The 12,477-nt window shown below is 34.9% G+C and overlaps 3 protein-coding genes across 5 annotated transcripts; 1 reads left to right on the top strand and 2 right to left on the bottom strand.

The window, feature by feature from the left end:
• Nucleotides 1-306: 306 nt before the first annotated feature.
• LOC130799630 (vesicle transport protein GOT1-like) lies at nucleotides 307-11,997 on the top strand. Of its 3 annotated transcripts, none has more exons than XM_057662788.1 (7): nucleotides 307-491; nucleotides 704-758; nucleotides 2,062-2,153; nucleotides 2,258-2,338; nucleotides 2,425-2,522; nucleotides 2,602-2,683; nucleotides 11,116-11,334. In XM_057662788.1, the coding sequence occupies exons 2-7, from the start codon at nucleotides 728-730 to the stop codon at nucleotides 11,152-11,154; spliced, it is 423 nt and encodes a 140-aa protein (XP_057518771.1). In that variant the 5' UTR covers nucleotides 307-491; nucleotides 704-727; the 3' UTR covers nucleotides 11,155-11,334. The 3 variants fall into 3 exon arrangements, with proteins under 3 accessions (XP_057518771.1, XP_057518769.1, XP_057518770.1); XM_057662786.1 differs by lacking the exon at nucleotides 11,116-11,334 and adding an exon at nucleotides 11,858-11,997 and having other exon boundaries at nucleotides 313-491; XM_057662787.1 differs by lacking the exons at nucleotides 307-491; nucleotides 11,116-11,334 and adding exons at nucleotides 548-559; nucleotides 11,858-11,997.
• Nucleotides 8,531-10,096, bottom strand: LOC130799628 (uncharacterized). The gene has a single exon (XM_057662784.1). The coding sequence runs from the start codon at nucleotides 9,876-9,878 to the stop codon at nucleotides 9,285-9,287; it is 594 nt and encodes a 197-aa protein (XP_057518767.1). The 5' UTR covers nucleotides 9,879-10,096; the 3' UTR covers nucleotides 8,531-9,284.
• On the bottom strand, nucleotides 11,438-12,142 carry LOC130799629 (putative invertase inhibitor). The gene has a single exon (XM_057662785.1). The coding sequence runs from the start codon at nucleotides 12,140-12,142 to the stop codon at nucleotides 11,558-11,560; it is 585 nt and encodes a 194-aa protein (XP_057518768.1). The 3' UTR covers nucleotides 11,438-11,557.
• Between the last annotated feature and the right edge of the window lie 335 nt (nucleotides 12,143-12,477).

The following is a 12,477-nucleotide window of genomic DNA, read 5'->3' as shown; positions in this document are numbered from 1 at the left end:
TAGTAGTTAAAATTATTGGTAAGATAAGCAAGTGTTATTATGAATTTGTGCAAGACGTCCATATCGTATTAGAGTTTCAAAATAGAGTACCAAATGTTATTTTGCATTGATATAGTTTAGTTTATCTTAATATAATTATTTCTTTTTAGGTCTAAAAATAAAATAATTAGTAATTTAAATCTTATTTTGAGTTTTTTCTACCGCCCTTGGAGAGTAGATAGGTGCACTAAATTGCATGCTAATTAGGAATAGTTAATTATAAAGAGGTGGTGAGATGTTGGTATTAGGACTTGTATTTAATTTCATTGGGCAAATAACGTGGAGATCCCCAGTTGTTACCTTTCATAGAACGCATCACTATTCACTATTTCTTCCTAGTTCCTTCCTTCACAAACCTCATCATTTCCTACTCTCTTACATCCATTTTACATTATAATTCATCTCTTTTCAAGTCTTCTTCATCCTCCATTTCTAGATAATAGTTAATTTCTGTAAGCTTTCTTGCACTTCAATTTTACCTCAATTGACTTATCCTATCTTCAATTTGTAGTTAATTTCTGTTTTGATCTTTGTTTTTCTTGAATTTTTAAACTCAATTATCTTGATCATTTGTAGTTTTTATCGAAGTTAGTTTTAAATTTTAAATCTTTTGTTCTGTGGTAACTTTCCTAATTTCATGTCTTATTGCGACTGGGTTTCGCAGATTTGATCATTTGAGCTGACAAAAATGGTGTCTTTTGAGATGGATGACAGAAAAAGTAAGTGGGTATTTCTTTTTTAGGCATCCCCTTAATAAAGTATTGTTTCCAGATTAACATAATGCTCTGCATTAGTTCTTATTTTCCTGTTAAGTGATCTTATTAATTGCTTAATTGAGTCATTGTCACTATTGTATTGAATTCATGCTGATGTGATTTCTGGGTTGCTATTCACTTCCTTGTAAATTGTCAAATTGATTGGGTTTTTATGGATTCCTTTGATAACATTTATGGATTCACTAGCATTTGGACTGGTTTGGATCCGCAAGTCGAATAAGTTGAACTATGCATAATCATGGTCTTAGTGTAGCTTTGTTTATTTTTGATTAACATTTAGGAGAATATGACGTGGGGGACTTGGTGTAAAAAGAGCCAGAGGAAAGGGGGGTGCTAGGCTGGATTAGATCCTAGGTTGTGTTAGAACTACATAAGATTTTAAAGCTGTAATTATATGGGAAATGATAGCAGCTTATTACTAGTTAGCAGCGTGGCGATAAGTTGATTATAGATGAGGAGATTGCGTCTTTTCATGGTTTTCAACTTAGCCTTGTTGAATAAGGGTTTGGTCGGTTTCTGGTTCTAGCTTTGATGCTGTGGATTGTGCCTGCAAGTTAGATTGGTAGTTTAGATTTCGATGAGCAATATGCCTATGTATGGCAGTTGGAACATGGACATTGTAGATAGCTGTTCTTTTGGTAGTATGGAGTTTGCCTTCTCCATTTATGTTGTATATTTTCTGCATGAATTTTTTTTTTAGTGTATTTATATCAACAATGCTTTTATAGTCATATCATTGTTTAGTTTTTTAGTATAGTTATGAGAAATTGATTGTTAGATTGATGTGGGTAGTGGGAATGGAAATGTTAATTCATCTCTTGGTTAAAGGGGAGAGGTATGGTGTTTTCTTTTTGGGATAATCAGGATGATTTATATTATGTTGCCTTTTCTATCCTTGTTACTATCTCAAGTTTTTCTACTCCTTAGCTGTCATAGTTTTGGTGAAACATCCCGTCTTTATCACATTGTGGTCTACTTGAATTATTTTTTGTAGCCTTCTGATTTTTTTTCGTAATTTAGTTTCGAGTGCTGCTTGCATAGATGAATTTTCGTTTCATATTTTTTTGACGTAGAGGAACATTGCTTCTAGAATGTCCACTGTCCTTAGTATTGAAGCACATCTCTAGGTCATAATTGCTGTTACTGGATCATGATTTCTTCTGCTATGTATCAAATTCAAGCTTCTTTTTAGATGAAAAATGAGTGTTGAACAATCTGATTATTGTCAATTTTGCAACATGAACAGAGATTGGACTGGGATTGACTGGATTTGGCATTTTCTTTACCTTCTTGGGAGTCATGTTATTGTTTGACAAGGGGTTGCTTGCCATGGGAAATGTTAGTTTCTAATCTTAACCTCAATTTTCATCTCTAGCTTTTGTTCTGTTCTCTTACTAACCTTTAACTTGTTTAAAACCGGCGTGTTCAAATATGTGCTGCAGATCCTCTTCCTGTCTGGTGTGGCATTGACCATTGGGCTAAAATCCACTCTTGGGTTTTTCACGAAACCTCAAAATTTTAAGGTTTTGATATGACATTTTCCCTTCTGTCTTGTTCCACGTTTAGTTTTCTGCATCTGACTACATGCTACTGAATGATGTCTATTTAGGGAACAATATCATTTGGAGCTGGCTTCTTCTTGGTTGTTGTTGGCTGGCCAATCATTGGCATGTTATTGGAATTATATGGATTCGTTGTGCTTTTCAGGTATGTTTACGCATTGACTTTTATCTATGTTTTGTTTTAGTGCTTCAATAACCGCTGATATGTATTTTTTTTTTTTCAGTGGCTTCTGGCCTACTGTTGCGGTGTTTTTACAGAGGATACCTGTTTTGAGTTGGGTGTTGCAGCATCCACTCTTTAGATCGGTATGTGATCTAACTTCGTCTATGCTTGATAGTTTTGAGGCTTTGGCCACATATTGGTTTAAGAAAATGATTTCCCTCTAGACATAATATGTAAGAATGAACGAATATTTTTTGATTACTGCTGGAAAATTAGAAACCATAATTTAAAGAATGACGAATAGATAATTAAATCCAAGTCTTCAACATGCAACATGGTGTTCTGTGAATGTGAGATCAAATAAGGTAATTGATTGGACTTGAAAGAATCATAATATTGCTATCGACGCTTTGATGGCTTTGGGTAAACATAAAATTATGTAATAGAGAAGCTTTGTGATGGTTTGTTTGTTAGTCATCAAGATTATAAGAGGCTTACAGCCTACAGCTTGCTATTTAATTATTACAAAGTGTATTTACATTTCATGCATAAACTCTTTGTTACCTCTTCGAACACCAAATAACCCACATGTGATCCCACATTGAACAATTAGAGAAAGATTGACTAGAATACAAGCTTGATGGGCTATTCCTTCTATTACCAATTGGTTTTATGATGGAACTTATCGGGTTTATGTGCAACCCACTCTCCTTTAATGCGGATCTTGTTGTGTTCAAACCCATTAACATATTTATCACAAGGTTCATTATGGGAGGTCTGTATTCTCTCTGTACCCCTATAACTGGGTACCATAGATTGGGTTTCTCATCACACTTTGTGAGTGTGTACCTTCCTACAGGATATAGCCTACAGTGCGCGGACGAAACTAAGTAGGTGTGAGATTGACATGGTAGATTTGGTACTTGTTTCAAGCCATTAGAAACCTCTTTGAGGACACATTGTTGCGACTACGAGGAGGGTTTATCATAACTTTATGTTTCACGTGACATAATCGGACTTAGGACAAACCTTCTCATAATTCAGTGAACTACTCCTTCTATTTGATGTTCTCATTTTCCATTTTAGGTTGTTTCATTTGATGCACTCTTCATGAATCTTTCTATTTATATATATCACATATTTTTTAGGACATAATTAGCTGTAGTTACTCTAATTTTAATTTTTTAATGCTTATGGTCCCCGCATAATTTACACTACCTTTCTTTTAATATTTTTATAATGCTTATGGTAATCACATGTTTTCCATTAACTATATTTTAATATTTTTTAATAGAGTGGTCCTTGTACTTTTTACACCAACTTTATTTTATATTTTTTAATGCTTATGGTCTTCATTTTTTCTCTATTAACTTTATTATTCAATAAAATATTATCTTCACCATCCACAAGATTAACTTTTCTTAATTTGCGTAAATTTTCTTTATGGGAACATCAAATTGTAATTTTTGTGGGGTTATGGTGAAGGCTTGGTGCGAATTACATGTAGGTTCACTTCTATGAGTCATTCCAGTACTAGTGTGAAAAACAAAATTGAATACCTACAATTAGAGAGTGATATGTTATAGATGTTGTGGGAAACATCAACAGAAAGGTACTATCCATAGTGTAAAAATAAGGTTGCATCACATCGCATTCACCGTTTTGTAAAGGTTTTAAAATAAACAAATCAATATTTTTCGCATTGTAAACAAAAAACCACGTTTTGGGTCGTATTATGGGAATTCTTATGGTTTCGACCGATATGTAGGTGTTAGAATAACCGCATCACTCTCGTTACTGATCATCATTCCGTTACCGTGATCGCGACCGTTACTTACACTACAGAACCATCAATAATTTGACTGTTGATGACTACAACAAGCTAAACTATGTCATTGCAACACAATCTACAAGGAGATATTGTTCTTTACTTCTGTTGAAAAATAAAACTTTACAAACCTAACGTTCATGGACATACTTTGTTAAAATATGTTACTTTATTTATTAAATAAACAATAAAATAAAGTTACAAGTTTGTAGAAGGAAACAAATTACATATGACAATCAAGAACCATGCCTATGTACACCATCGAAAACTCCGAGAAATCGATCTTCAAACCCGAACAAAGTAACAAGAAGATTTTGTTTGAACTTGATATTAATTCTAGGCGAGATGCTCTTTCCTAAGACATCATTTCCTCCCTACTATGGTGCTTGGGAATAAACCGAAAATATGTTTTGAGATACAAAGAATTACACTAAATTCCTAGCACACGGAATTTAGAATGATGTAAAGAAAACTTAAATGGAAGCAGATACGGAAAATTACAATCGAGGATTGCAAGTTCTCTATGTAAAGTGCTCGAGAAGAAAAGAAATCAGAAATTGCATCTCTCAAACAACCACACAAGCCTTCTATATTTATAGAATACCTTACACCATTTCACGAAGCAACATGTTACTCCATGAAATACAAGATTGATTTACGAACTAATGTCGTCTTTCAATTAAACCATCCCAATATATATGGTTAATATAACCATATTTAATCGTTGGTAGTTACATAAAAACTAACAAAACGGATAAACTAACTTTGCAAAGAAAAATCCACAAAACAGAAGGATAATCGCGGGCCGCGACCTGCTGCTCCCACAAAACAGTAGCTTGTTCTTGATTTCTCGCAAGCCGCGGGTTGTTTCACGATCCGTGAACACTACTTTTTGCTCAAAACATAAACTTCGCAACCTTAGGATATATTCAAATTTATTTATTTAATTTAATTTCCGATGACCATTATACGCTCTAAATGACAACAATCCTCCCCCATTTAGAGTGTATAATCCTTTTCTTCTTTCGCGATCCATAATCTCCAACCCATTTCATGCATCAACGCCAACGTCCTTTCGGATTGAATTGCATCTTTACAATTGATCTATCCCTTAATGTCCTTCTGGATTGAATTAAGAAGATATATCCAACCAATTGAAGGAGTAGTACACATGAAATAATTCATTAAACTCACATTTGTGACACGTTAAAGATCATGTGTCCATATCTATTCATAAGTTCAATGAAATCATAAATATGCCCCTTGATTTCGTTGAGGCGGTCAAACCCCGAACTTCTATAGGTAGCTTCTCTTGGTTACCATGCTTTCGTGAATAAAGCACTCAATCTAGAGATCTTCTAAACTCTAGAATTTGGAGACCTCGAGGGACTACTCTACTACCTCGTTATTCAACATCACGAACAAAGCAATTAAAGGGTCTCAAAATTGCTTCCCAACATCTGATGAGCGATCAATCCACGTTGAATTCAAGACTAGATGTTTCTTCTAGCGTTGAATTGGGTTTCGCTCATGGTGTCGAAGATGGGAATAATAAACCAATTCCTTGAGCCGAAAACTCAAGGGAATTCCTACTCAATGGCTTAGTAAACTGATTCGCCATATTGAGTTTAGTATTAACATAGTCAACAGAAATGACCCTTCCCTTGATAAGATCATGCATAAGACTATGTCTTAATGCAATATGCCTTGACTTACCATTGTATGTTTGACTATACGCTCGGTTCAAAGCCGAATCACAATCACTATGGATAGTCACCATGAAATTGGCTTAACCAACAGAGGGATCTCATACATGAGATTTCTTAACCATTTTGCTTCCTTGCTAGCAGATGCTAAAGCAATAAACTCAGAACACATTGTAGAATCAGCAACACATGTTTGTTTCTTAGAAGCCCATGAGATGGCACCTCCCTCAAACATAAACACCCATCCACATGTAGAAGAACTATCCTCTTTATTGGATGCCCAAGTTGCATCAGAATATCCTTCCGAAACAGGAGGATCTCCACGATAAAACAAACCATAACCCTTGGTTCTAATCAAGTATCTAAGTACTCTTCTCACAGCTCTCCAATGGGTAGGACCAGGTTTTTGAGTAAACCTACTTAACTGACCCACTGCAAAAGCTATATCTGGCCTTGTACAGATCATTGCATACATCAAGGATCCAATGATCTTTGAGTATTCCAATTGAGAAATAGCTTCTCTTTTATAAGGTACTAGTTTCTCACATGGATTAATGGGAGTTGAAACTGGAAATTTATCAAACATATTAAACCGTTTGAGAATCTTCTCAATATAATGAGATTGGTCCAACATAAGACCTCCATTATGTCTTATTATCTTAATGCCTAAGATAACGTCAGCCTCTCCCAAATCCTTCATAGAAAAGGATGATGACAAAAATTCCTTTGTCATTTCCACCTGCTCTATACTTTTACCAAATATGAGCATGTCATCGACATAAAGACAAATGATATCCCCATTTCCTTTATCATCGAACTTGCTATAGACACATTTATTGGCCTCATTGACAGCAAAACCAAAAGACAACACGGTGTCATCAAACTTTTGATGCCACTGCTTTGGTGCTTGTTCAAGTTCATAGAGAGACTTAATCAATTTACACACCTTTTTCTCTTGTCCTTTAACAACAAACCCTTCGAGTTGTTGGATATACACTTCCTTCTCCAAATCACCATAAAGGAATGCCTTTTTGACCTCCATTTGATGAATCAACAAACTGTGGATAGAAGCTAAGGCAATCAAGAGCCGAATAATAGTAGTTCTAGCAACCGGTGCATAAGTATCGAAATAATCATTACCCTTCTTTTGTCTAAAGTCTTGCACCACTAATCTTGCTTTAAACCGAACCACGGACCCATCAGGTCTACGTTTAACTGTAGATATCAATTTACATCTAAGTGGAGTATAGGTCGGTTAAGAGCCAAGTGTTATTCCCCATGATGGAATCCATTTCATCATTAATGGCTTCTTCCCAAAAAGCCTTATCACGAGAAGACATTGCTTCTTCGTAAGTTGGTGGATTGTCCTCCACATTTAAACAATAAGGTGTGGATGTACACAGAGAATCTCTTGTACCCTCTACTAAGTAGACTTCAAAATCTGGATCGAAAGATTTGGCATCCTTCCTCTCTTACTTCTCCTAAGAGAAATCTCTACATGTTCATCCTTTGATGAAACATTTTGAGATTCAAGTTGATCTTCATCAATTTCTTGAACATTGGTACTAACTTTTAGGTCTTTAGGCCTACCAATTGATGAAAATCGAGTTTCATCAAAAATAGCATCTCTAGACTCAATTATCGAATTAACCGATATGTAGTCATTAGATTCCATTACATAGAACCTATAAGCATGACTATGATGAGCATAGCCAACAAAGATGCAATCAAAACCTCTTTCCCCGAGTTTCTTCCTTTTATTACCGGGCACTCTTACAATTGCCCTGCATCCCCAAACTCGAAGATAATTCAAGTTTAGTTTTCTCTTGTACCAAAGTTCATAAGGAATAGCCTTCTTCCCTCTAGTGGGAACCTGGTTAAGGATGTGACACGCAGTCAATATCGCTTCACCCCAAAATCCTTCACTCAATCCCGAGTAGGATAACATGGAGTTAACCATTTCTTGTAATGTCCGATTTTTCCTTTCAGCAACACCATTTGATAGTGGTGAATAACCCGCCGTAGTTTCATGGACAATTCCCATTTCTTGGAAATAACTAGGGTTATAATATTCCCCTCCTTTATCCGTTCTAGGTCATTTGATCTGAGAACCAATTGTACTTCAACTTTATTCTTAAAGATTTTAAACATGCTCAATGCCTCATCTTTTGAATGCAATAAAAACACATAACAAAATCTAGAATAATCATCAATAAAAGTGATCATGTACCTTTTGTTACCTAAAGATGGAGTACTATGGAAATCACACAAATCACTATGAATTAAATCAAGAATGTTAGAAGTTCTTTCAACTTTCTTAAAAAAATTTCTAGTGATCTTATTTAACATGCCAGTACTACATTTTTGATTATCAAAGCCACACATAGGAATAGTATCTAATTTACCCATATATTTCATACTTTCATAATTTACATGGCATAGTCTATTGTGCCATAATTTATACATATTTACATTATTGTCATAAACATGAAATAAACTATTATCTAAATATGTCTTGATTGAAAGCTTAAATAAATTACAATTCAAATAACATCTTCTAATAAATACACCACCCCAACTAATTATACATCGATCAGGTTCGAATACTAATTTATATCCCATACGATTCAAGGTCGGCCCTGACACTAAATTCCTTGCAATCTTAGGAGCAAACATCACTTCCTTCAAAGTAAGAAGGTTCCCCGAAGTGAAATGCAGTTCAACCGAACCTTTCCCAAGAACTTGAATATTAAAATTATTTCCCATATAGAGAAACTCATCACCATTACACTTGTGAAAGGTCTTAAACCATCTCCTATCCATGCAAACGTGTCTAGAGGCACCGGAATCGATGTACCATGAATCATCCTGCACACAACAAATATTATAATTTGTTCCATTTAATTCCAAATTAGAATTAAACTTAATTGATTGTGAGGAAATACCTTCATTCACGGGATCTTGGCTATTAGATGCCTCACCCTTGTTACCATTTTTTTTCTTGAAAAGAAAACAATCTTTCTTACGATGTCCCGGTTTTCCGCAAAACCAACACCCACCAACCGTAGGTTTCATGGAAAAATTAGTAGATTTCCCCTTGAAAGAACTCGAGCCCCTTTTCTTATTCTTCACAAGTTTAGACTTGTTAGAATTTTCTCCTACCATATTAATAGTAGAAACCGAGGATGTTTCCTTCCCTATCTCTTGCTCTCAGATCCCAACTTCTATGAGAAGATGGGTGGCAAGTTGGGTAAGATCGATTTCCTCCTTTTTGTGCTTTAGGATACTCCTAACACCTTTCCATGATGGTGGTAATTTATCAATAATACTAGAGACAACAAAGAGTTCGTCCATATTTATGTCATGCCTTTTAAGATTATCATACAACCTTTGTATCTCATGAAATTGTTCCATAGTAGGGCGATTATCATCAAACTTAAAATTATTGAAATTACTTACAAGAAACTTTTTTCTTGATGCATCTTCAGCCATATATTTAGTTTCAAGTAAGGACCACATTTCTTGAGCGGATTCAGCATTTTGGTAAACATCGAAGAGAGTATCACTCATACCATTAAGGATGTGCCCCCTACAAATAAAGTCATCATTATCCCATTTACTTCTAGCACAGATATCCTCCGGAGTCTCATCTTCCTTTTCACTAGGCCTTGGTGCACTTATCACATAAGCAACTTTTAAAGCAGTTAAGAGAAAAAGCATTTTCTTTTGCCATCTCCTAAACTCATTGCCTACAAACTTGTCAAGTTTGACAAAGTTGGTAGTCAAATCCTTGAGACTTGCCATATCGTAATTCAAAGAAAATGATGTTTTAGATTGTTAAAATATGTTACTTTATTTATTAAATAAACAATAAAATAAAGTTACAAGTTTGTAGAAGGAAACAAATTACATATGACAATCAAAAACCATGCCTATGTACACCACCGAGAACTCCGAGAAACCGATCTTTATAACAAGAAGATTTTGTTTGAACTTGATATTAATTCTAAGCGAGATGCTCTTTCCTAAAACATCATTTCTTCCCTACTACGGTGCTTGGGAATAAACCGGAAATATGTTCTGAGATATAAAGAATTACACTAAATTCCTAGCACACGGAATTTAGAATGATGTAAGGAAAACTTAAATGGAAGAAGATACGGAAAATTACAATCGAGGATTGCAAGTTCTCTATGTAAAGTGCTCGAGAAGAAAAGAAATCAGAAATTGCATCTCTCAAACAACCGCATAAGCCTTCTATATTTATAGAATAGCTTACACCATTTCACGAAGCAACATGTTACTCAATGAAACACAAGATTGATTTACGAACTAATGTCGTCTTTCAATCAAACCATCCCAATATATATGGTTAATATAACCATATTTAACCGTTGGTAGTTACATAAAAACTAACAAAACGGATAAACTAACTTTGCAAAGAAAAATCCACAAAACAGAAGAATACTCGCGGGCCGCGACTTGCTGCTCCCACAAAACAGTAGCTTGTTCTTGATTTCTTGCGGGCCGCGACCTGCTGCTCCCACAAAACAATAGCTTGTTCTTGATTTCTCGTGAGCCGCGAGTTGTTTCACGATCCGTGAACACTACTTGCTCAAAACATAAACTTTGCAACTTTGGGATATATTCAAATTAATTTATTTAAATTAATTTATTTAATTTAATTTCCGATAACCATTATACGCTCTAAATGACAACATACTTTTTGTGGGCTTGGAGATGCCACTCAAGGATGAAATGGAGGAGGAGAGGATAAGTTTGTTATCTATACTTAGAAGATCTAAATAAATACATTTCATTTCTGTTAAGAAGCCTGATCAATCTCTACATTAACTCATTATAGCATATGAAAATAGACAACTTCTAGCTGTTTCATGTCATTGCTTAAATACTGAGTTACCATTAACATTGGAGCATTCGCATTTGAATTCGAATTTAATTTGCTACATAACTATTGCTATTAAATTTAGTACACACATTTACCATTTGAACTTTTGTTGCCTGTTTCTTTAATGTACAGTTGATCGATAGTTACCGTGGAAAACGGGTACCAGTATAAAGCCAAGGATAAATAGGAAAATTGAAGCAAGCGAAGTCAAAAGGTGTAATGTTCTATAGTGCTGTGTGTCCTCATTTTTTGAATAACAGAACTGGTGTTTCACCAATATTTCTTTGTACAGATCAAACTAACGATGGCATTACTATGCTTACGTTTTATAAAAACATCAATGTTTTTTCATCATTTTTTTTCCGTTGTTGAGAGCAAGACGTTATAGAGTTTTGCATCGATTTCTTTTCTAATACTTGCTATAGCTCATAAATTCATTATAGAACGACAAGAGTTCAAAAAACATAGCATCTCGTGCATTCGAAAAGCATCATTCGTTATATATTGCCTCCTTGAGGCTACAACGCAATTGCACAAGATGAAATGCTGTTAGATGCATCTAACTGAAACTGAATCAGAACCATGATCTAAGATCTGATCTAATTAAGTCCATTATACACAAAACAATACTACACAGTTGACTTAAGTTATGGTTCTCCTTTGTTAGAGGAGATTCAACTCCCTTCTCCTTAAACCCTGCTTCACATACATGAGTTTGTTGCATTATTTCACTAACCCACAAGTATACAACATCATAATTCTTTCCATACACAAAGTCTTTAATACTCTCTTCCAGTTTTACGCTTATATCAAGATATAGCTCAAAGCATTGCTTTAGACAGCTATAACCAGGATTCGATTCATTTTTGTTTAGGATACTGCTTATGGTCGATGCTGTGGTTGTCGTGTTCTCTAGAGCTAATTCCAGTGCGATGAGCCCTAGGCCTGCAGGATCCGCAACATGGCTAAGGGGAACTGCGTCGAGTGATGTATAACAAAAGTCGTAGGTTAAACTAGATGAAGCTTTTTGGGCACATTGCTCGCATGTTTTGCTGATTGTATCAGCCGAGAGTTTTTCGATAGGGGCGGCACATCGGTGAGGAACAAGCAGAGAAAATATGAAGACAAGAGAATATTGGAGGACATAAGATGAGTTCATTTCTTTTTGGTATGTTTTTGTTATTACATAATGGAAGGAAGATAGGTTTGTGTATAATGTATATATAGTAGTTTCCCATGCAATTTGTGGTTCACTAAATGCAATCACTCAATCGTTGACGTTATCATACTAACGGCCCGTTTGGTAGGTGGTAATAAAAGGTGGTAATTGGAATGAAAAACTAGTTTAATTTTAGTTGAAAAATCTCTTGGTTACCTAGATGGTCATGCTTGTCCAATTCATTTATCTCATTTTCTTTAAAAAATTCATTCCAATGCATTAGCATTGGGAGAGATGGTATTAGATGGTAATGGAAATTTGTGAACAAAAAATCT

Source organism: Amaranthus tricolor, chromosome 14 (genome assembly GCF_026212465.1).
Source record: "Amaranthus tricolor cultivar Red isolate AtriRed21 chromosome 14, ASM2621246v1, whole genome shotgun sequence".
NCBI classification, from domain to species: Eukaryota; Viridiplantae; Streptophyta; class Magnoliopsida; order Caryophyllales; family Amaranthaceae; genus Amaranthus; species Amaranthus tricolor.
The sequence above is the reverse complement of the archived record's forward strand: the minus strand, read 5'-3'. Positions and strand labels throughout refer to the sequence as shown.